The 24,331-nt window shown below is 37.7% G+C and overlaps 1 protein-coding gene across 1 annotated transcript in view; it reads right to left on the bottom strand.

Annotated features, from left to right (window-relative positions):
* Positions 1 to 13,286: 13,286 nt before the first annotated feature.
* DCDC2 (doublecortin domain containing 2) overlaps positions 13,287 to 24,331 on the bottom strand; it is a 191,667-nt gene continuing 180,622 nt past the window's right edge. Inside the window, exons 9-10 of the mRNA XM_023209659.2 lie at positions 17,313 to 17,615; positions 13,287 to 13,845 (exon numbers count right to left, since the gene is read on the bottom strand). Coding sequence (XP_023065427.1) covers positions 13,741 to 13,845; positions 17,313 to 17,615 — 408 coding nt within the window. The 3' untranslated portion in view covers positions 13,287 to 13,740. The remainder of the gene's footprint in view (positions 13,846 to 17,312; positions 17,616 to 24,331) is intronic.

The raw sequence follows: 24,331 nt of genomic DNA, 5'->3' as shown, positions 1-24,331 counted from the left end.
AGACATAATCTCAGTCATGTCCCCATCTGCCTCACCCTAACTCTTCATTCAGTTGCAAATGTATATTCTCCTCTGAGGAGACTTACTTTTGAGGAAGATAGTAGAAATTCTCCAAATTCCCTTCTCACTCCCATCCTGCAAAATGTGCCTACCCTAGAGTGTAATAATAAATCCACACTTTCATTTTTGCTTACTCTTTCTAGTGTTTTCTGGTTAAATTAGAAGCAGTAGAACATAGTGGCTAATGTGAGATGAGAAGGGGTGAATCTAGACTGTTCAATGTACTAGTTGTGTGACTTTAAACAAACTATTTACTCCATGTCTTACACATTTCATTAATAAAACAAAAGTAATGGTACCTTCCTCATAGGGCTCTAGTGATTTTTTTCTAATCCATGTAAAGGCTTTAGAAGAGTATCTATCAAGTAAAGATTAATACTGACATTTTTGTTCTTGCAACTATTTATTGTTCTTGCAGCTAGTTGTTGCTCTCATCGTTTTTGTTACAATGCTCCTAGTGGGCAGGGACTCAGTCACTCACTCATAGTGCCAAGCAGAGTTTCATACTTCATAATGTTCTTTTGATAATGGCTAATGATGGGAATAAGAATGAGGGAAGAAGATGCCAAATAAGGTCTGGGTTTTTAATAAATTAAGGGAGCAAAAATGATTTCCCTAGCAGTCAAATTTCTAAATGCATTTCCACCATCATCTCCAGCTTCCTATTCGTTAATACAATTTCCTGCTTTCGAATATTGAGCACCAAACAGGAAATTAGTTTGAGGATGATGGTCTCCAGCCAAAGAAAGGAAAGCAATTTCCATGGCACGTAACCAGACACCTTTTCTAGGATATCCTCGGAAACTGGATGTAACCAGCATGGACCTCGAAGTACTCTCAGTGGACCTTAAAGTTTCACTCCTAGAAATGAAGGGCAAAATTGCACTTCCTCATCTGAATAACCCAAATGATCATCCAAATTTTATTTTCTACCCGGAGACCGCCTGTCAGCAATGCAAATGCAGAAGGACGTGACACTGCAGCTGGTGGAAAATGGGAGGCTTTCCGGTGGTGACCCCCTCTTTGTGTTAGGGTCACTTGTGCACAGGAACAGCAAAGCCAGGACATGGAGCCTGTGTTCGGCCTGGTTTACTCTCTGGCAGCTGGAGACATGATGCTCTACATGGCAGAGGGCCCAATAAATCTTTTATTGATGATGAAGACAATATATAGATCCTCACACGAACATGATGCCTGAACAGGTATCTGGTTGCCAACTAGTATTTTACCAGAAGCCTAACACCTTGAGCACTTCACAGATGATGACAATCACATGATAGAAACTTTCCAATGTACCATTCATATCATCTGTGGCTATTCTATGTAGGCTGCAGGGGATGGAATCAGCCATAGTTAAGGCTCTAAGGTAGCCATGAAGATAAATTCCCCAAATTTTACATATAAACAGTTTTGATGTTCAATGCTATGAAGCTTACCAAAGCGAAGGTCAAGATGATTACACAGCACGTAGAATGGGCTTGCTCCATCCTACTCTCATATACACACATCCTCACGCCATCAGTGCCAATACCATCTCCCCTCTCTTTCTAAGGGACATCCTAAAAGTTAAACAGCAGCTTTAGTTAAAAAAAAAAAAAAAAAAAAAAAAAAAAAAAAAAAAAAAAAAAAAAAACTTATGAATCTAGCAGATCAAGGTAACATAAGTATAACAAGACTGAAAATAGAGCTCTGGGCAGTATTTTTGTTAATAATGAAAAAGAACCAAGAAAGAAACTGTTCTGGCTCAAAAGTAGGTAGTAGGGAAGCAGAAAGAAGCCAGGGAAGATTGCCAGGAGTTTCAAAAGAAGATGCCAAAAACCAAGTAAGAATAAAACAAGCTAATAATTATAATATCTCACAGCTGCTGAATGCTTAATCTGTGCCTAGTGCTGTACATACATTCTGCCTTAAATCCTCACAGGTGGACAAAGTAGCATAGTACTATTATTTCTCCTTTCCATAAGGGAAAAAACTGCACCTCAGAGAGGTTAGAAAAGTTGCCTAAGTCACACAGTAAGTATCAAAGCCAAAACTAAAACCAAGCCCACCTGATGCTGCCTGTGTACTTAAGCACTAGTGACAAGAGAAGTGACCTGAAACGGAAGAGGAAGAGAGTCAAGGAGGTAGCAGGAGCTGACAAGGCCGGGGTGGTCTGTGAACAAGGGATTCTGACTCAGAGAATCTCATAAAAAGTCAAGCTCAGCCAGGCACGGTGGCTCACGCCTGTAATCTCAGCACTTTGGGAGGCTGAGGCGGGTGGATCACAAGGTCAGGAATTTGAGATCAGCCTGGCCAACAAGATGAAACCCCGTCTCTACTAAAAATACACAAATTAGCCAGGCATGGTGGTGGGCACCTGTAATCCCAGCTACACAGGAAGCTGAGGCAGGAGAATTGCTTGAACCTGGGAGATGGAGGTTGCAGTGAGCCGAGATTGTGCCACCACACTCCAAACTGAGTGACAGAGTGAGGCTCCATCTCAAAAAAAAAAAAAAAAAAAAAAAAATTCAACCTCAGCCTTGTCTGCTCATGGCATGTACACTACTTGAGTGTTCTTAGAAAGGAGCTGCCTAATGCTTAACCAGAGCTGGCATGTCCAAATCCTACCCACATACCTACTCTCAGTTCAAATGCTACTTCTTCCACAAAGTCTTTGCTGATTTCTCAAATGGAAATGATCCCTCTCCCTCCACTGAACGTCTTCATCTTTATTTCTCTAATGCCTTTCTATCTTATAAGGTAGTTATTTAGCCCTTTCTATCTTTTAAGGTAGTTATTTAAATCCATGTCACCCATTTCAACAAATATTGGTCACCCACCATTAGACATGAAAATATTGAACTTGTTAACATCCAATGGATATGAAATTCTAGTGACAGATTGCTCACTCTCCTCTAAAAATGTGAACTCCTCTTTCATTAAGTAGATTTGGGGGCTTGGTGCAGCGGCTCACACCTGTAATCCCAGCACTTTGAGAGGCCGAAGCAGGGAGATCACATGAGGCCAGGAGTTCAAGACCGGCCTGGCCAATATGGAGAAGCTCCGTCTCTATTAATAATACAAAAACTAGCTGGGTTTGGTGATGCTTGTCTATAATCTCAGCTACTTAGGAGGCTGAGGCAGGAGAATCGCTTGAACCCGGGAGGTGAAGGTTGCAGTGAGCCGAGATCACGCCACTGCAGTCCAGCCTGGTGACAGAGTGAGACTCTGTTTCAGAAAAAAAAAAAAAAAGTAGATTTGGGAAGGTGTCTGCCAAGCTCAGGTCTGCCAAACTCAGGTCTGCATTTTCAGTCTTTCTTTCATCTAGCTGGAGTCATGTGGCTGAGGTCTGGCCAACCGTATGTGGGCAGAAATAATTGTACACCTTACCCACGCCTGGCCTTTAAGAAGCTCTCCTGTGATTCTGGTCTCCCTCTTTTGCCATCTTCCGGCTGGATACCAACAGGCAGGGCAACCTGGGAGCCATGAGTAAAGTGCCATTGTCCCTGTCAGCCTGGGTCTCTGAATAACTGTGTGGCAATACAGTTTCCCATCCCTTGTCTCACACCTTAACTTTATGTGAACACTTGTTTATATTTATATAAATTTATATGTTGTTAAACCACTGAAATGTTATAGTTACCTGCTTCAATAAACAAGAGGTGTAAGATTCAGCCACTACTGTGGTAAATTCAGGAGGTATCAGGTCTGTACAGAAACCCTGAGGCCTAGGGCTTCAATAGTTAACACACACAGCAGGGATGGAACTCCAGCCTTATGCCCATGCAAGCAGAAAAAAAAAAAGACACGACTGCACACTGGAGATGGACCTTATAAGAATGTACATGTGGCTGGGCACGGTGGCTCACTCCTATAATTCCAGCACTTTGGGAGGCCAAGGAGGGGGGATCACTTGAGGTCAGGAGTTTGAGACCAGCCTGGCCAGCATGGTGAAATCCCATCTATACTAAAAATACAAAAATTACCTGGGCATGGTGGCACAAGCCTGTAATCCCAGCTACTCAGGAGGCTGTGGCAGGAGAATTGCTTGAACCTGGGAGGCAGAGCTTACAGTGACCCAAGATCATGCCACTGTACTCCAGCCTGGGCAACAAAGTAAGACTCCATCTCAAAAAAAAAAAAAAAAAAGAACACCTGATTGAAACCCTGGCAGTATGGAAAATACAGGAAAGTTCTCAATGTTAACAATTATTTTAAAAATTATATGAAAACTACTGGAATGAAAGTCTATAAATATGAAAAACCTGATGCCAATTAATTTTTGTAGAATACTTAAGAAAATTCAAAACATGAACAAAATGTTATACGACTCATAAATGTACTGTGTTTATCAATGGCTCATTATTAAAGAGGGTCTCTGGACTACGGATTTTCACTGCTTTTGCAAGAGAACACTGAGGTGGGAATTCTGTACATGAGCAACAGTACAGGAGTTTAACAGGTAGTGGTGTTCTTGTGTTGAATCATTGTGTGAATTTAAATGAATTTAAATGTACTTCTTTGAGACGAAGTTTCGGTCTTGTTGCCTAGGCTGGAGTGCAGTGGCGTGATCTCAGCTCACTGCAACCTCCACCTCCCAGGTTCAAGTGATTATCCTGCCTCAGCCTCCCGAGTAACTGGGATTACAGGTGTCCACCAGCACGCCCGGTTAATTTTTTGTGTTTTTAGTAGAGATGCAGTTTCACCATGTTTGTCAGGCTGTTCTCAAACTCCTGACCTCAGGTGATCCACCCATCTTGACCTCCCAAAGTGCTGAAATCACAGACGTGAGCCACTGCGCCTGGCCTTAAATGTACTTCTTATATATAGGTAGGTTTAATTTTTATATAGTTGTTTAATAGTTCTGCGATTAATCGGCCATTGAAAAATGAGTCTTTGCTAATTGTCGGGATTTTTTTACTCACCTTTGGAACAGCTTCTGGATATCCTCACTCATTTTATATATTCTGTTATTATAACAAAAACTTCTCAATTTGGGTATATAAAACTTTGTTTTCTTTGCTAATAAAAAGTTGGTGTTGGCCGGGTGCAGTGGCTCACGCCTGCAATCCCAGCACTTTGGGAGGCCAAGGTGGGTGTATCACCTGAGGTCAGGAGTTCAAGACCAACCTAACCAACATGGTGAAATCCCGTCTCTACTAAAAATACAAATAAAATAAAGCCAGGCATGGTGGTGAGCGCCTGTAATCCCAACTACTCAGAAGGCTGAGGCAGGAGAATTGCTTGAACCCAGGAGACAGAGGTTCCAGTGAGCCGACACAATGCCACTGCACTCCAGCCTCAGCGACAGAACAAGACTCCATCTCAAGAAAAAAGGAAAAAAAAGAGTTGGTGTCAATTTTTAAGTACGTAAATTTTCTCATGAAGTATGGTTTTATGTGATTATTACTTTCATGCATTGTCCTTTACTCTGTCATTATTTCTGGCTGTTATTTGATATTTTACTTTGAATTAAGGACCAAGAACTGTGATAGAAGAATATGTGGTGTCTAATCTGAGGAAGAAAGCATACACTCTCACCATCAAATGTAATGCTAGTTATGAGTTTTTAATAAATACCTTAACACAGGTTTTTTAAAGTGAGAAAAAAAGAACATGAGACCTCTCCCTAACATAGGTTCCCTCATGCAACAGTCTGGACTTGCTTGAATTGCTTGAAGCTGGGCGAATTACTTTATGAATGGCGAATTAGAAACAGCCTACTCTCCAAGTTTCCTAGAAACAGCATGGAAACAAGACTTCTTGCTATCCACCCTAGCCTCTTGGTAGTTACAAAAAAAAAAAAAAACCTATTCAAGTCAAATCCAATTCTATAACATGCAGGTCTCAAACATATACTACCCAAGTAGTTTGGGACTCCAAAATCAAAAGAATAGACATAATATTGGTCTAAGAACCATGAAAGCTCTAGGACATTGGCAAAAGGAAATGTGAAACCTCTCCAGAAAGACTTCTACAACCCAGAGTATCAAAGTGTCATGCAAGCAAAGAATCCAAAGATAAGTTCACAATAAAAATGTGCAGGCCATACAAGGAAAGGAACCCTGATGAGAGAAGTGAGCAGACACAACAGATGGGAAAACAGGCAGTTAAGGAAACAAATATAATTTGTAAAAGTGTGGGTATCTATAACTGAATATTTACATATGTTCAAAATTATTAAAATTGTCAAAGGCATAGAAAATGTAATGAAAGAACAAGATCTCTGAAAAGACAAAAAAAGAAAAAAGAAAACCAAATTTGAGAAAACCAAATAGAGCTTCTAAAAATGAAAACCATAGTCATTAATCTTCAAAACAAAATGAAAGAAAAAAACAGCAGATTGGATGCAGCTAAAAAAAGATTTAAGGAACTGAAGATCTGAAATAATTACCCATAACCCAGAATAAAGATATAAATGAATAAAAATATAAAAGAAAGACTGAGACTTGGAAAAAGAATTAAATATCCTCTATGTATCCAAAAAGAGAGAAAAATTGAAATAAGACTGAGGTAATACTTGATAGTATCTGAGAATTTTCCAGAATTAGGAGAGAAAATATGAAAAATAGAAATAGCAAAATAGAATGAAGTCAAAATATATGTAAATTGAATTAACTTCCTATATAAAAGACAATGATTCATAATTTTTTTTAAATCCAGTTATTTGCCATTTACGAGAGATACTCTTATAATGGTACCAAAAGGATGAAAGAGAACGAAAAAAGTTATAGCTATTCTCATACTAACCAAAAAGTGCTGTCACAGTCGTAGTGACATCCAAAGAAAAAATACAGCCCTTTAGCAAGACCAAGAATTTATTTGTCTAGTCCATTGAAATGCAAACTGCTTCTGATTCTCCTTCCTCATAGGAATTGAGCCAAGATCGCACCACTGCATTCCAGCCTGGTGACAGAGCAAGACTCCATCTCAAAAAACAAAAAACAAAAAAAATTCAGTAAGGTACTGAATACAAGATCCACTTATAGAAATCAACAACACGTTGAACAGATATTTTCAAGAGAAGAGAACATTTGAGTTGGAAGTAACTGTAAGATATCCAACTGAACGTTATATACATAGGTCTGCAGCTCCCAGGGCGAAGCCCAACCTTGAGATACAGATTTGGAAGTCGAAAGCACATAGGTAGCTGTCAAGATCATGATTGTGAATGAGATTGCTCAGGGAGATCTTAGGGATTGAAAGAATTAAGAGAAGTCACTAAATTAGTAGCCAGAAATTAAAAGAGAACCAGGACAATCGTAATAGTTATCTGTAGCCAAAAAGAACAAATATAGTGTAACTGATGGGAGTTGCCTCATCTAGCTTTGAACTTAATGTGTATTTGTCTTCGTATTTTTAAAATGATTTCTGTTACTATTGAAGCAATGAATTTGTTAAATCAACCAAAAGTGAAGTGTAGGACATCCTACATCATTTCTCTTTTTAATGAAGGACTGAATTTGATTATGAGGGCATTTGAGAATCCTATACAAGAATTTAATAGAGTCCCACCAGGGGGAAAAAAAAAAAAAAAAAACACTTAAAGACCTGCAGGGAAGCTGTTTATTTTCATAAATATTTTACAACAAACACATGCTAGCAATTTTGCAATACCTTGTAGAAATTACATTGTTGGTGGTAGAAAGTTTCTAATGTCAAGTAACCATGTAGTCTAAAGAGATTTGACTCTAGCAATTTAGATGCCTCATTTGTTGCAGAGGCTTGCTTTTTTGTTTTTTTTCACTCATATGGAATAACAAAGATAAACACATGAAATATATTAATGTACTCTTAGTCATGGGATTCAATCACACATTTGTTATATCAATAAAACAAAATGCTTGTGCTTAACTGTTGGTTTCTCAAACATAGAGAAAATAGCAAAACTATTTAATTCAAAAATAGAATGAAAGCAGTGAATATCCACAAACTAAAGCAGAATGTTTTTGGAAACTTGTAAATTGATTCCTATAGATATAGGTACACAAAAAGCATGTAATGTGTGTACCCTATTCTGTTTTTAAATATGCCTTTATAATAAAAATTCTGGACCTATGTTTCTATAAAACTATTTCATAAAATAACGGTGACATTTTGAATATACCTAAAATTTTTATCAAATAAACATCATATATGTGAAACTGTAAAAAAAAAAAAAAAATTCTTTACATAATGAAGCTGAATATCCATGCCAAACAGAAACAAAAGTATCTTTTAATGTGCTGAATTTCTACATGATATTAAGTCAAAAATGTTTCTAGTGTTTGTGAAAAAAATGCTGTAAAAAGGATTAATAAATGAAATATTAGCAACACAACATCCTACACAAGCAATAAACCATCTAAACACATTTTGATTATATAGAATGTAGGTCTATTTACTCAAGAGAGTAAACTTCTGCATTTTAGAGCATGCACTGATACAGAAAAATCTAAATGCTCATAATTTGATCAAAACACAAATAATTTTCCTTAAAGAGACATTCTAAACATAATAAATTATATAAAAGCAATGAGCTCAATTTAATCTTTACTTACATCAACAATCACCCATTATCATTGTACCCATTAAAGATTTAAAACACAAGAAAAAACACTGAAGCAAAAGACAAAACAAGCTTTCTCAAAAATTCTTCTAAGAATGACTACAATCATTCCCTCTTTCCATATGTCACTGCATTAGTGACAATAAATGAAACACAAACTATATGGTTCAAGCTGATAAAACTACAGAGAATTCATTTGGTCCCATTCTTAGAGTAAAGCTGAAGTCGTTGTTGGCGTGAGTCAATGGAGCTCCATTGGTTACCTCCTGGTTTTACAAATGCCTTATGGTAATGCAGACATTTTAAAAAATTTTCCTAACTCCCTATATCCTACAAGATGTTATGCATCTTCAAAAAACAGTATCTTTTTTCTTATCAACATAAGGGAACACTCTTGTATTTCCCATTCATGTCACTCAAACTTCATGGGAGGAAATATACAAAGTTCATGTAGGGAGAACAAATATCAGTCCCATCTAAATGCCCTGACATGTTTTAAAAAAGAAAAATCTTATGGTATTTACAAAAATGATATTTAATGACAAAGAACTGTATGTGTTCATCATAGAATAATAGACTTACCTTTAAAAAATGGTTTCATTGGCCAGGCGCAGTGGCTCACGCCTGTAATCCCGGCACTTTGGGAGGCCGAGGTGGGTGGATCACAAGCTCAGGAGATCGAGACCATCCTCGTGAACAGGGTGAAACCCCGTCTCCACTAAAAATACAAAAAAAAAAAAAAGAAAAAAAATTAGCTGGGCGTGGTGGCAGGCACCTGTAGTCCCAGCTACTCGGGAGGCTGAGGCAGGAGAACAGCATGAACCTGGGAGGCGGAGCTTGCAGTGAACCGAGATGGCACCACTGCACTACAGTCTGGTGCACTGCAGCCTGGGCAACATAGCGAGACTCCGTCTCAAAAAAAAAAAAAAAAAAAAAAAAAGGTTTCATTCCTGGAGTACATTATATTAACATAAGAATGCCAAAATGCTTCTGCACTGAACCTGAACATTACATAAACTAGTGGACCAATAAGTAGGTCTTTCATTCCATTTGTGATACACCTGGCTGTTATGAGAGTCCTGATACATCTATGTAAATCACACATGCACACACACGGTCACAAACACTAATAACAGAGTCTGTGTTGGTATAAAAGAATCCGTACCTGAAACGTATTGTGCTTAAAGTTGATGGAAAAGAACCATGCTCTAAAGTTACTTCAGGAAAACAAGATATATATGTCTTGGTTTCTGTTTGGTTTATGTGATATATCACATTTTAAAAACCAGATTGGTTTCAACACCTCCCTAGAATACATTTTTCATTGACATGCTGGTTTCTTTCTTATTTGGAGAAGAATTTTAAATCTCTTAAAGTCTTAGGAAATCAAGATTTAAAGCACCATAATATGTATCATTTCTTAGCATTTCCTCTCACATTTTAACTCATCACTTCTCTCAACTTCACCCAAAAGAGCTTTGTTTTATGAATAACGCTGTGCCTCAGGAGGCCTTTTTAATGTTTTAAAGCGTGTGAGTGCATCTGTATAAGTATTTGATACATATCTATGTCTTCATGCTATATTTCTGTTCAGATTGGCAACAGTTTCCATGAGATGCTTTCTGTTCATCAATTAATCTACTTTTCAAACTTTGCTTTTGCTGTTTGTTGAACAAAAAATGAAAGAAAGCTTCCTGTTGTCTTGCAGTCACTAATTTAAATGCAGATTTTTTCTAGGTGAACGAACTTTATCCTTTGTGTGTAAGGTAGGTCATTCAATGAAAATGTTGAAGACGTTAGTTTATGAGCTATAAACTGGAAGAGTTAGCATGAATAATACTATAGTAATATGGGTTCACAACTGTGAGCCTAGAGATCTCTCACTCTGAACCACACATGTATGGGATAGTTCTGTCTTCACACACCACATAGCAAGAATTCACACATTTATAATAAAACAGGAGGCACGGTAGCATCACACTTTTCCTATGAGTGTGGCATCCTAATATTCCCCAAAAAAAGCATAGAAAAAAAAAATCATGTCATCCTAAGGTCATAGAGAAGAATAACAAGTAAAAAGTTATTTTATGGTCATAGTATCATATTTTATAACTAGAGGTCAATGGGCACTCAATAGCTATTTTAACAGAAGCTAACCCAGGTAAAACATCCTTAGCCTCAAAATGACTTTTGTCAAAATCTTCTTTATTTGCTCTGTAAAATTCTTAATGATCCAATTTTACTAATCATTTGTTTACAAGCGTCTTAAAATCCAGATAAGTTTAACAAAGTAGTTTCATAAAATTAAAACTATAAAAACTATGCATATAACATCACAAAAAATTAACACCTTAAAGCATTATATTGGTTATCACATAAAAGCATCATAAGTTTTCCATAGCACCCTCTCTAGAAAACAGTACATGAAGCCTAACCAAGATCTTATCTGTCCCCTCACATAAATGGTCCCAGGTCTGTCAATGAGTTTCATTTAATTCAGGGAGCTAGTCTGCTACAGAGACCACCATTCCCCACAGATAGAACTGCCACACTTGTGAGGTGAATGAACTTTTAGCATTTATGTTAAAGTCATCTCTGAAGTGACATCCACAATTTTAATTCCCAGTGAATGATTTTTTCCTTGGGTAGACACCTTTTTTTAGTAACATATTTGCAAAGTGTCTTAAAGTGATAAGTTGTTGTTCGTCCCCTCAAAGTAGGTCACTATTGTATCTTGTCAACAGGTGGTAAAATATGCACACACAAGGGATGAATATGTCCCCATTTTTAAGTTTTTTTGGTACAGTTATTGTGGCCGATTACCTCCTTGAAGTATATTTAAAATACCAAACATTATTATTCGTGTAAAATACCAACGTTGTGCATCATTAAAATGACGCTCAAGGAGTTTCCTAAAACCTAAGCTTCATAATATAATGAATAAAAGGACAGGAAAAAAAGAGAAATATTTTTATTAAAGGAGGAAAAGAGAAAGAGAAACTCTCCATTGAAGAAAGTAAAGAGAATCACCTTGATAATTAGTTATAATTTCTTACATTTAATCAGTTATTTTAATAAACTATTTGAAATCATTAACTCCAGACCCGGTAATAGTGCACAAATGTAATACTAAAAGACCAATTGGGGCCGGGTGCGATGGCTCACGCCTGTAATCCCAGCATTTTTGGGGGCTGAGGCGGGTGGATCACCTGAGGTCAGGAGTTTGAGACCAGCCTGGTCAACATGGTGAAACACCCGTCTCTACTAAAAATACAAAAACTAGCCAGGCGTGGTGGCAGACGCCTGTAATCCCAGCTCCTCGGGAGGCTCAGGCACTTGAACTGGGCAGGCAGAGGTTGCAGTAAGCCGAGATCGTGCCACTGCACCCAACCTGGGCGACAAGAGCCAGACTTCATCTCAAATAATGATAATAATAATGACCAATTGGTCTATTTGCCTAGCAACCCAAGATTGTTGCTTATAGCCCACAGCACTTTATATCATCCCATTTGAAAAAGGCAATAGAAAGCACAATTTAGATTTTACACTAGTAACATAGTACTCTGTTTATAATTCATGCTCCCAGATCAGTATATCCTTGTGTCATTATCTCTTCCAAATACTGTTACATTATCATCTCTGTTTACACTTCTGATCTGTGGAAAATACTAAAATTGTGTTAAGAAAAAACACATCTATTTTCTATAGTATTATAAAGTACTTTATATAACTGCCAACTTTTTATTCCAAATGAAACCTGGAAGAGAAAAAAATCTTTTAAACTTATAATTATGAATTTTAGAAAAGCACTGGAAGTTAAAATTTCAAGCTTACAACTTCCACATCATTAAAAATATATCCTTTAAGAAAAATATATTATTTCTATATTTATGGAAGAACATCTCTTAAGAATTCAAAAAAGAATGAAATTGTTTTTATATTTTCCCCATGTATACCTCACAAGGCAACTATAAATCAATTTAATCAGTCCACAAAGTTGTGATTCAGGAATTGGTTTCATTATAGCAACTTCTAAAGTTTTTCTCAACAATTTCTATCAGATGCCTTGTAATTATAAAGAAATTTGCTTGAAATTCTAAATATATCATGCTAGGAAAAGTAAATATTTGCTGATATCCCTAGGGCAAAAATATAGTAAAACAGTTCTAATAGAAATAAGACAAAAAGCAAGTTAAATTGAGTAGTCACAAACTCTTCATATAGTCTACTTTTTTCTTCCTAATACACTGTTTTTTGTTAAAAACTATTTGAAAATAATTTAATCCTTGGAATAGCCAATATCAGGTTCTCTAATTTAATAACATGAGAGAGAAGTGAGAGATATTATTGGTAAAGACAGACTGGATCAGTGAAAATCCATAGGATTTCCATTATCTGCAAACCATACATCCAGGCTTTATAATATAACTGGGTGCTCCTTTACAATTCCTTCCTGAGTGTGCACCATTGCAGCCACAAGCATGCAAGCCTGAAAGCACTGAAGGAAGGGCATGGCAATACTAGTCACTAACACTCTGAACCAATGTTTCCTCCCACCAAAATGAACACCTCGCACTGTCTTTGTAGTTCATTTAAGGTGAATTTTGGCTAAGGAGGAAGAAAGAAAGGCATGTTAACAAATCATGGACACATTTTGATCTGTTGCCGTCTCCAAATTATGTCTGAAAGTAAATCGCAATTTGTTCATTCAAGAGTTTATTGCTTTAAGAAAATAGTACATGCTTTCCCTTTCCTATTACCAGTTCTTTAAAATTCTATGCCTTCCTAGACAAAAATCCTTTAGAATAAACTGCCTTCTAAATTTATAATAAAGCGTACAATAAGAGTGATCCTATTTTTCATCCTTTACAAACACAAGTGGCAAATTGTCTTACAGTGCAAATTCTACTCTGTCCCTCTTATTTAATATTTCTATATGACTTTTTAAAACACATGCAATAAAATAAGTAATTATCCTTTAGTAGCCATTTAAAGTTATCTGGTCTTTCCACTATGCTTCTAATGTTAAAATTCAGTAGGTAGTATTTGACCATAGTATCAGATTAGATTCAGAAATGACTATGTGCTTATCTTTCAAGTTTTATAACCCTTCATTTTTCTTGTGATCCATATACTCTCCTTTTAAAAATCTTCTATGCCACGGCAGCATAGTCCTGGTTTTGTTTGTTGTTTTCATTTTCTTCTGGACTAGTAATTTTTACTTCTGGCCTTGGTGGTCTTTGAGGGTCTAAATCAGCCTAGAAGAAAATAGATCAAAACAAAGGTATTCAGGTGTTTGGTTCACAAAGGTAATGACATTTATAAAGAAAAAATTACTCAAGAGTCTATTTAATTATGTAACTATTTAACTGAAAAGAGTTCCTTGGGTTCCCTTTGTTTTTTTGTCTATCATTACCCAGTGGACATACTGTTTTCTCAACAGTTGTACAGAAGTCCTTTTGGGGTCCATAATCTACTAGTGCTTTAAAGGCACTGACTCATTTTGTATGCTGCAGGCTTTATTTTTCTCATTTTTCTTTATTTCTCTTTGAGCTTTTCTTTAATATATTTATGCTTTTCAGTTTAGCATTTTCAGAGATAAAGCAAGAAAGAATTCAGAGGCATTCTCCTAATTTTAGTTTCCTCCTAGAATTCACAAATTCATTGTGAATATGGTACCAAGTACCATCAAGTATCAAGTAGATAAGAACAAGACAGAAAATCAAAATGTGGAGGTAGCATTTCTCCAACAGCAACTACTGCTCCTGCCACTTGGGTTTCTCCTGTTCATAATAATATTGTCTCATGTACAACTGTTCTTTCCCCGACTACACTGAAAACTAAGTAGGCAAGATTAAAACTAGTTGGATTGCAAATTCCGCTCTGTGAAATCCCAGAGGCTCCACAGCCCCAACAAGGGCACCCAGTCTGGGGGACAGAGTAGTTCCAGGTTCCCCAAACCACACAGGCCATGATTGATTTTTTGAAAAAGAAATAATATATATGTATTACTGGTGCTGTGTCTGATGTCACATTGTTCCTTTGTGAAATGTCTCAAATGGTATCTTGAATATAGTACAAGTTCAATCTCAATAAATGTCAATTGTTTCTTCTAAATTCTCTGTATTTCCTGCTGTTTTCCTACAATCATACCTCGCTTTGTACAAGAATTGTTACATGGAACAAAATGTTACACGGTGAACAGAATTTCTAGTCATTTTATTAGTAGACAGTCCTTCTGTAAAAGTTAATTATTAGTTTTTAACTTATAATTCACATAAATTTGGTTTTTCATATATTTTGGTATGCTTAAAATATACCTATACTGATATGTTAGGGAGAACAAGATAAAATATATCACTGTTATAAGAAAGAGATGAGTCAAATAAGATTAAATCTCTTTGTGAGTCACTGCTCTGTTACTAATCCCTAATTAGACTGGGCGTGGTGGTGCATGCTTGTAATCTCATCACTTTGAGAGGTCAAGGCAAGAGGATCCCTTGAGCCCAGGAGTTCAAACCCAGCATGTGCAACATACGGAGGGAGACTTCCTCCATATTTAAAAAAAAAATAAAAATAGCCTGGTATGGTGGCACCTGTGGTACCAGCTATCACAGGAGGATGAAGTGGGAGGATCACTTGAGCCCGGGAGGTCAAAGCTGCAGTGAGCTGTGATCATGCCATTGAACTCCAGCCTGCGTAACAGGGTGAGACCTTGTCTCAAAAAAATTACCAACTATGCACTTCCTTATTTGAATTCCCAAGAATTTAGATTGACCCTCATTACATACCACAGGCCATTGCCAAATTATGCAACCTTGATCTTGACAGATGCCCAATTCCTATCAAAAGCCTATTTTTCCCCTTTAAAAATTATTCATTGATCATAATTGGCAAATAAAAATTGCATGTTTATAGTGTAGGAAATGTTTTGAAATATGTATCCATTGTGGAATGGCTTAATGGAGTTAACATACACTTTACCTCTTGTACTTATCCTCTTTTGTGGTAAGAACACTTCAAATCTACTCTCTTAGTGATTTTCAAGTATACAATACATTGTTATTAACTTTAGACACCTTGTTGTACAATAGATCTCTTGAACTTACTCCTCCTTTCTAACAGAAATTTTGTATCATTGGGCCTACATCTCTCCAACCCCATACTCAGTCCCTGGCAACCACCATTCTATCTTTGACTTCTATGAGTTTAACTTTTTTTAGATTACACATATAAGTGAGATCATATGGTATTTGTCTTTCTTTGGTTGACTAATTTCACTTAACATAATATCCTCCAGGTTTATCCACGTCATTGCAAATTACAGGATCATTTTTTAAAGTTATATTTATGGAAGATGGAAGGACAGCAATCCATTCATTTCTGTAAAATCTATTTATGTCATATGTTGAATTAAGCTAGACCACTGGAAAAAATCATGCTTGGATCTTACTATCTAGTCCCACAGAGAATTACACTTTGATTTCATTTTGTAAGCTTTCATCAAAAGCTACTACAACAAAGAGTTGTATGAAACCTACTATTACAGTTGCCATATAAATGACACTGAGGACTATGTATAACTCCATATACATAGAGAGGAATTTCTTATAGAATAGGACTGTGATTATCTCACCTAGAGAAAAGATAAAATGAGAGACATACTGAGCATTTTCATTTAGATGTTAAGAACATTTTGAATATGCCATATAGTAGATTACAGATAACTTTGTACTGTTATTGAAACCTGGCCTCCAAAACATTTTGCATTTTGCCACTGCTAAACTTGCTCTCCCTAAGCAAGATAAATCAGATGCATAAATAATCAAGTAGACCTCATTCATCATAGTGGGTATTAGGAATGAGTAGACCAAGGCCCACTTCAGCAGCTACAGCCTTGAGGGAGGTGGACCTTGATCTGATGGATAGACAGGAAGGGATGGGATAAGCAGATGGTGAGAATGTCATGGAGAACATCCTGCCTCTTATGCTATGAGACTCAACTTGAGCCTGGCAGCAACGGGGTCATACTGTCCCATGGAAGAATGCCGGGACTGATGAGTATCCAGCTCCAGGGTCAGACGTGGAAGCACAGGCTAGGAAGAGAGAGGTTTTACCACATATTTCTTTTTCTGTTCCTTTATTTTCACCACATATTTCTTTATCCTCTCTGTATAATAAACAGAACTGTATACTACCAAGTGTCTGATGTGTTGAATGCTTAATTAGATTAATCTATTTAAAGTAGAATAAGCAAAGTAGACTTCAGTACTTCTAGAGATCAAAGAAGTCGCTCATAATAGAGACAGCATTCTTTATTTCATGTCTAGGTCTCACCGGTCTTGATATTCTTTTCTACTTTCTACCTTCTCTGGTCTTATTTTTACTTTTTTATATTTCATTCTATGATTATGTATGTTCTTAGAAGGCTCTGCACATTTTCTTGTAAAATGAGGCAGGAGGTGGACAGATGGACAGATGAATGGCTAAATGTATGAATGGCAGAAGGGCAGACATATGGACTGCCAGATAGGTCAATGGCAGCAGTTGTTAAATGGTTGAAATAACTAGTAAATAAAGTGATTAAATGGTATTGAATCTTTCCTACTCAACCATAAGTGGTTTCAATACAAATCCTAAACACTTGGTTAATTCTCTAAATGCACACATGTACACACACATGTATTCATGCATTCACATAAGTAAGCAAAAGCAATAGAAATACCTCATCTTGTCCACTGCCAGCTCCTTGAGACTTTCTTTCCTCGTCTAGGGCCAGTTGAAGCTCATTATTAACCTGGTCCAGCACCTCACCGTTTTCCTCATCGGTGCCTCCATTTATACGAGCAGGGCCTGCCTGCTCCTCACTGTGATCCAGAATCTCCTTGACTTGCTCAGAGGCATCTGTAGCCTCCCTACCTCCTTCCTCTTCAAGGTCACCATTCATTCCTGAAAAGTCTTCTTTCTGTTCTGCATCCTTTTTTGCCTTCTCTCCATCTTCTTCCTCGTCTACTATTTCTGCTGGCCTCTGATGGATCAAAAGGAATAATGGATAAAAGTAAGAAGCATAACAGAAAATTTCCACTGAACATCACAGTAATGTAATACTTATATTACAGTCAAGTAAAACATTCTTACATTCGCATAGTACTTTACAGTATAGAATGCGCTTAGGATTACTGAGTACCTACCACATGCCACATGTTACAAGTATTCCTTCATTTAATCCTCACAACAATCCTTTGAGATTGGGATCATTCCCATTTTGCAGATGAGAAAAACTAAACAGGGAGAGCCCAAGATCCCATAGAAAGAGCCAGAGTTTGAACTAAGCCTGTGACTCCAAAACCAGTGCTCGTAACCCCCATGGAAGATAGAAAGCCAAACCACAAGGTCCTTGGCCAGTGTCTAGTGAGGTGCCTGGCCCAAAGGAGGAGAGATTATCATCCTCAGGGCTAAGGATGAGGGCAATGGCACCAGGCTGTGAATTCATGTTTTCTGATGTGGAATGTAGATAGCTTTCCCCATAATGCCTAAGGAAACTTACAGCTTATCTCTAAATACAATAATTGATTTTCCTGAAGATCCAAGGTCAAGAAACTATACATCCTCTCTATAAGAATAATAAATGCTGGGGGCCGGGGGCCGGGCGCAGTGGCTCACGCCTGTAATCCTAGCACTTTGGAAGGCCAAGGTGGGCTGATCACGAGGTCAGGAAATCGAGACCATCCTGGCTAACACGGTGAAACCCTGTCTCTACTAAAAAGGCAACAAATTATCCAGGCATGGTGGTGGGTATTTTATAAACCTTAATCAAGCATTTTACTGTTCTACTGTTATTTTGATACACATAAATCTGCTTCAAGAGGGAACAGGAGGCCGGGTGCAATGGCTCACGCCTGTGATGCCAGCACTTTGAGAGGCCGAGGCAGGTGGATCAGGTCAGGAAATCGAGACCATCCTGGCTAATACAGTGAAACCCCGTCTCTAATAAAAATACAAAAAATTAGCTGGGCGTGGTGGCGGGCACCTGTAGTCCCAGCTACTTGGGAGACTGAGGCAGGAGAATCCCTTGAACCTGGGAGGTGGAGCTTGCAGTGAGTGGAGATTGCTCTACTGCACTCCAGCCTGGTGAAAGAGTGACACTACATCTCAAAAAAAAAAAAAAAAAAAAAAAGCAGTAGGGAACAGGAGGCCAACTTTCAGAGCCAAGACTTTGGAGAAAAACCCAGGTTCAAGTCCTGGCCAGGCTCTTCATGGCTGCTACCTAACTTTAGTGAGTTTCAGATTCCCTATTTGTAAAATGGGAATGTAACAAAACTTCCACAGAGATTAAACGAGAAAAGTTCATATAAAGTGTCATAGTTTCTGGCACATCACAGATCCTAAAAAACATGAAAATCCCTTCCCATTTGTTACAAGACATTCTTTCCTGGAGCCACTATATTTCTTCAATGCTATCAATAAGATAACAGGATTTTTTTTTTTTTTTTAATAGTAGGGTAGAAAGATTTACTTGACATTAAGATCTCATTATTGCCTCTTTCTAGCTACCTGACGCTGGACAGGTCACTTAATTCTCCTTCCCTGTAAAATGAGAGTTTGGAACCCAATTAGCCCCTTTCCAACTCTAGAAGCCCATCTCTTCTAACTGACCAAACAATTGACCAAACTTTTGCATCATTACAAAAGTTAACATAATGCTTTCCATTTTGGAAGGAAGGAAGGAAATGAAGGGGAGTAGACTATAAGTTTAGAATAAAATTCCACACATTATTTTGAAGAAGAGTTGGAACTAATAATAATTCTTCTCTTTTGTCAAAACTAAAGTCTCAGATTTAATTATATGATACCAAATGTGTATTTTTAAAGTGAAGGAAAAACCTAGTTGTTCCTAGATATTGGAAAAAAACAAAACAAAACAAAACAGTGTTTGTCATTATGCAGATTAAAAGACACCACGAGCCTAGGCTGTTCAAATTTTATTCGGATGCTTAAGGTCAAATAGTGGAGAGTCCTAGCTGTCCCTGAGCAGGTAGTCAGGGTGGGTCCCTCACAAAGGCAGAATGCTGGACAGAAACTCAGGTCCAGAGGGGGATGGATCAGTCATCTGGTGCTAAAAGGCAAAAGATTTATGAACATAACTCACAATGCTTGGTAAGAAGTTTCTGGTGTTTAATGTATGTGACCTAAATGACTGAAAGTGAGAAAAGTCTCCAGTCCCTAACAAAGAGAATGACATTTCCAATCTCCCCACCAGATCTGTCTCACCCTCTCCCCAAAGAGAATAAGCTAAGCAAGGCACTAAAACACACACACTTGAAGTGATAAGGAGAGGAGAGCTTGGCAAGGGAAAGACAGGCATTGTGATTATAAAAACAGAATGGAGGAGAATACATCACACATGAAAATGACTTACATTTCTATACACTAACAATGAACAGCCTGGAAGGAGATTACAGAAACAATTTCATTTACAATAGCATCAAAAGGAATAAAATACTTAGGAATTAGCCAATGAGATGAAAGACTTTTGCAATGAAAAATAGAAAACATTGCCAAAAGAAAATTTAAAAGACACAAATAACTGGAAACATGTCCCATGTTAATGTATTAGAATACTTAATATTGTTAAGAGGTCAATATTATCCGAAGTGATTCACAGATTCAATGCATCCCTGTCAAAATCACAATGTCATTTTTGGCAGAAATAGAAAAACCCATCCTATAATTCATATGGAATCTCAAGGGACCCTGAATGGCCAAAACAATTTTGAAAAAGGACAAAGTTGGAGAATTCCCACTTCTTTATTTCAAAGCTTACTGCAAAACCAGAATGGTCTTGGAATTAAGACAGACCTATAGACCAATGGAATAGAACAGAGAGTCCAGAAAGACACAGGTGCCAAGAGCATTCACAGTAGGGAAAGGACAGTCTTTCAACAAATTATGCTGGGAAAACTGGATACCTACATGCAAAAGAATGAAGTTGCATCCTTACTTAATATATATACAAAATATAACTCCAAATGAATGAAAGACCTAAATGTAAAACCAAAAACTATAAAATTATTAGAGGAAAACATAGGGCAAAAGCTTTATGGCCTTGGATTTGGTGGTGATTTCTTAGACAAGACACTAAAGACACAGGCAACAAAAGAAAAAAATACATAAATAGGACTTCATAAAAATTTAAGAATTTTGTACATCAAAAGACAATACCGATAGAGTAAAAAGGCAACCCACAGAAGGGGAAGAAATATTTGCAAATCATGTATCTGATTAGGGCTTGATATCCAGAATATATAGAGAACACCTAAAACTCAACAACAAAAAGTCTCATTCAAAAATGTGCAAAGTACTTGAATAGACATTTCTGCAAAGAAGATATACGAATGGCCAATAATCACATGAAAAGATCCTCAAAATTACTAATAATTAGAGAAATACAAATTAAAACTGCAATAAGATACTACCTAACACCCATTATGATGACAAAAAAAAAAAAAAAAAAAAAAAAGGAAGAAAACAAGTGTTGACAAGGATGTGGAGAAACTGGAACTCCTGGGCATTTTTGGTGGGGATGCAAAATGCTACAGCCACCTGAAAAACAGTATGATGGTTCCTCAAAAAGTTCAAAATAGAATTACCATGTGATCTAGAAGCTCCACATCTAGGTAAATACCCAAAAGAACTGAAAGCAGGGACTTGAAGAGATATTTGTACACCCAAGTTTATAGGAGAATTATTCACAATAGCTTAAAATGTGGAAGTAACCCAAGGGTTCATCAAAAGATGAGTGGATAATCAAAATGTAGTATATCCATACAATGGAGTATTATTCAGCCTTACAAAGAAGGAAAATTCGGATACAAAGTGAGTGAAATAGAGATATTATGCTAAGTGAAATAAGCCAGTCACACACAAAGACAAATACTGTATGATTCTACCTGCATGAGGGACGTAGAACAGTCAGAACAGACAGAGAGTAGAACGGTGGTTGCCAGGTTGAGGGAGGGAGAAATGGGGAGTTCTTGTTTACTGGGTATGGAGTTTCAGTTTTGCAAGACGAAAAGAGGCTTGGAGCTGGTTGGTGGTGGTGGCTACACAACATTATGAATGTGTTTCATACCACTGAACTGTATGTACACTTAAAACTGGTTAAGATGGTAAATACTGCATTATGAGTACATTACCACAAAAAGAAATAAAATGGAGCTGGGCATGGTGGCTCACGCCTGTAATCCCAGCACTTTGGGAGGCCGAGGCGGGAGGATCACAAGGTCAGGAGATCAAGACCATCCTGGCCAACATGGTGAAATCCCGTCTCTACTAAAAATACAAAAAATTAGCCGGGCGTGGTGGTGGGTGCCTGTAGTCTCAGCTACTCGGAAGGCTGAGGCAGGAGAATGGCATGAACCCGGGAGGCGGAGCTTGCAGTGAGCCAAGATCACACCACTGCACTCCAGCCTGGGTGACAGAGCGAGACTCCATCTCAAAAAAAAAAAGAAAAGAAAAGAAAAGAAATAAAATGGAGCAGAGGAAATTTACTGAGCCAAAGATTACATTCTGCATTACTAAAGAGCAAGGACTTCTAGGGAGTTCAGGAAAGGAGTCCACACCAGGAAGTCTAGAGTTTTCCTTTACCAAGACACTAAGACAGAGAGGGGACTTCCAAGGGGGAAGAAAGTATAATAAACCAGCTCAGAGAAAACACAGTGGATAGCTCCCCATGAACAAGTCAGAAGAAGCCAGGAAAAGCCCTGTGGACCTTTGGCCCAGAAACAAGTTTCCTTCGGGGGACTCTGCAGGATGACGTACATGGTCGTTGTAGGACTCCGAGAGACACATAATGGACTCTCAGGCCTCATGACTTCAGTGACTGAGCCAAGGGCACCCAACTGTGTTAAGCAGTACTGAGCATTCCCAGCATTCAGAGATAAATACCACTGTCTCTGAGATCAAAGAGCGAAGAGCACAGTGGGCAGGAAAGATGTGTAAACAAATCACATTACAATGTGGCATGAGGCAAGAAGCAGTTAAGGGCATGTGTCAGGAAAGGAGTGCTTCCCAGTGGGTTATTTGGCCATAGAGACTTCTACAACACTGTGTCAACAGTGTTTGCAAGTAGTGACAGGTGAGAAAGGAGGGGCAAATGGAAGTGGAAAGGCTGAGCACCGCTCTGTGCCAAACATCACACGCAGGATTTCATGCAACTCTCACAATAGCCCTGTGAGTTATGTTTCTTATACCTGTTAAACAAACAGAGAAAATGAGAAATTGCATCACACTTCCCACATCACAGGGCAGGTGACCAGATAGGTGTAAACCAAAGGCAGTCTTGTCCCAAAGTCCTAGTATCTTTCCTCAAATTAATAACCAAACAAGTCGCTACTGTAAGGACACTCACGTGTACTTTCAATGGCCAGAAAATATGAGATCTGCAGTAGGCAATATTACTTTTACTGTTTAAAGAATTACTGACCTGAGGCTGGGCACGGTGGCTCATGCTTGTAATCCTAGCACTTTGGAAGCTGAGGCAGGAGGATTGCCTGAGCTCAGGAGTTCAAGACCACCCTGGGGGCAACATGATGAAACCCCGTCTATACTAAAATACAAAAAATTAGCTGGGCTTGGTGGTGCATGCCTGTAATCCCAGCTACTTGGGAGGCTGAGGCAGAATTGCTTGAACCTAGGAGGTGCAGGTTGCAGTGAGCTGAGATTGCACGACTGCACTCCAGCCTGGGCCACAGAGCGAGACTCTGTCTCAAAAAAAAAAAAAAAAAGGAATTACTGACCTGAAAACAAAATATTTTGGACATTTCTATCACTGACTTTTGGTGTGATCTAGGAAGGAAACATTCTTAGAATTGTCTAGCAGAGTACCTGAAGCAGTACATAACAAAACTCCCGAAATACTACAGTGCTAACGGCCAACAGGAACAAATTTCTTTTTAAATTACCTCTGAAAAATGGGTAATGATAAATCACTCTCCTAGAAATGGTTTTGATCTTACTGTGCCTAAACTTGCGCTATTATTCAGAACAACTTTGTTTTTAGTTTTAAAGAGAAGTTGTGTAGCGTTTCTTAATAAAATAATAACAAAAAACTCTTAATTTACTGTAATTGCTTAGGATTCTGAATATGGTCCTCGCCTCTCTGAGAACATATTACCAGTGCTTGGTGAAGTACGTTAAGGCAGTCACATCTAAGTAAGAAAATATCTATTTTCCTCTCATGACATCTGAATTTATACCTAAAAATTGCAAAATAATAACATATTGTTTTTTAGTTTTATATTTCTCAGCCTTACCTCTTTCTTTATCCAGAATTCCCAAACACATATACATTTTTTTTTCTCCTTTTAATGCAAAGGGCTGGTATATACCCTAATTTCTTTTTAGGGAAGAAGACAACTGGCCCTAAATTCAGGCCCTGTCTCGTAGTCTTTATTACCACCAGTATTAACAAGCAATATTACGCTTTCATCCCATTATTCCTATTAGACTTTCCCAGCACAGCTATTTTAGTAGTCATCAAATGAAGCCACATCTGGTTAGCTCAACTTTAAGAAATGCAAGATTATGGTGCTGAAATACCAATTTGATCAATTTAAATAAGATGGTAACATTAGTTAAAAGGCTTAGAAACCTTTAAAATATCCTGAGTCTGGAACAAAATTTATTATTACAATGACACTACAATTCAGGGCAAAAAAAAAAAAAAATGCTGCTATGACAGAT

Source organism: Piliocolobus tephrosceles, chromosome 5 (genome assembly GCF_002776525.5).
Source record: "Piliocolobus tephrosceles isolate RC106 chromosome 5, ASM277652v3, whole genome shotgun sequence".
NCBI lineage: Eukaryota > Metazoa > Chordata > Mammalia > Primates > Cercopithecidae > Piliocolobus > Piliocolobus tephrosceles.
Note: the sequence above shows the minus strand (reverse complement) of the source record. Positions and strands in the feature narration are given on the sequence as shown.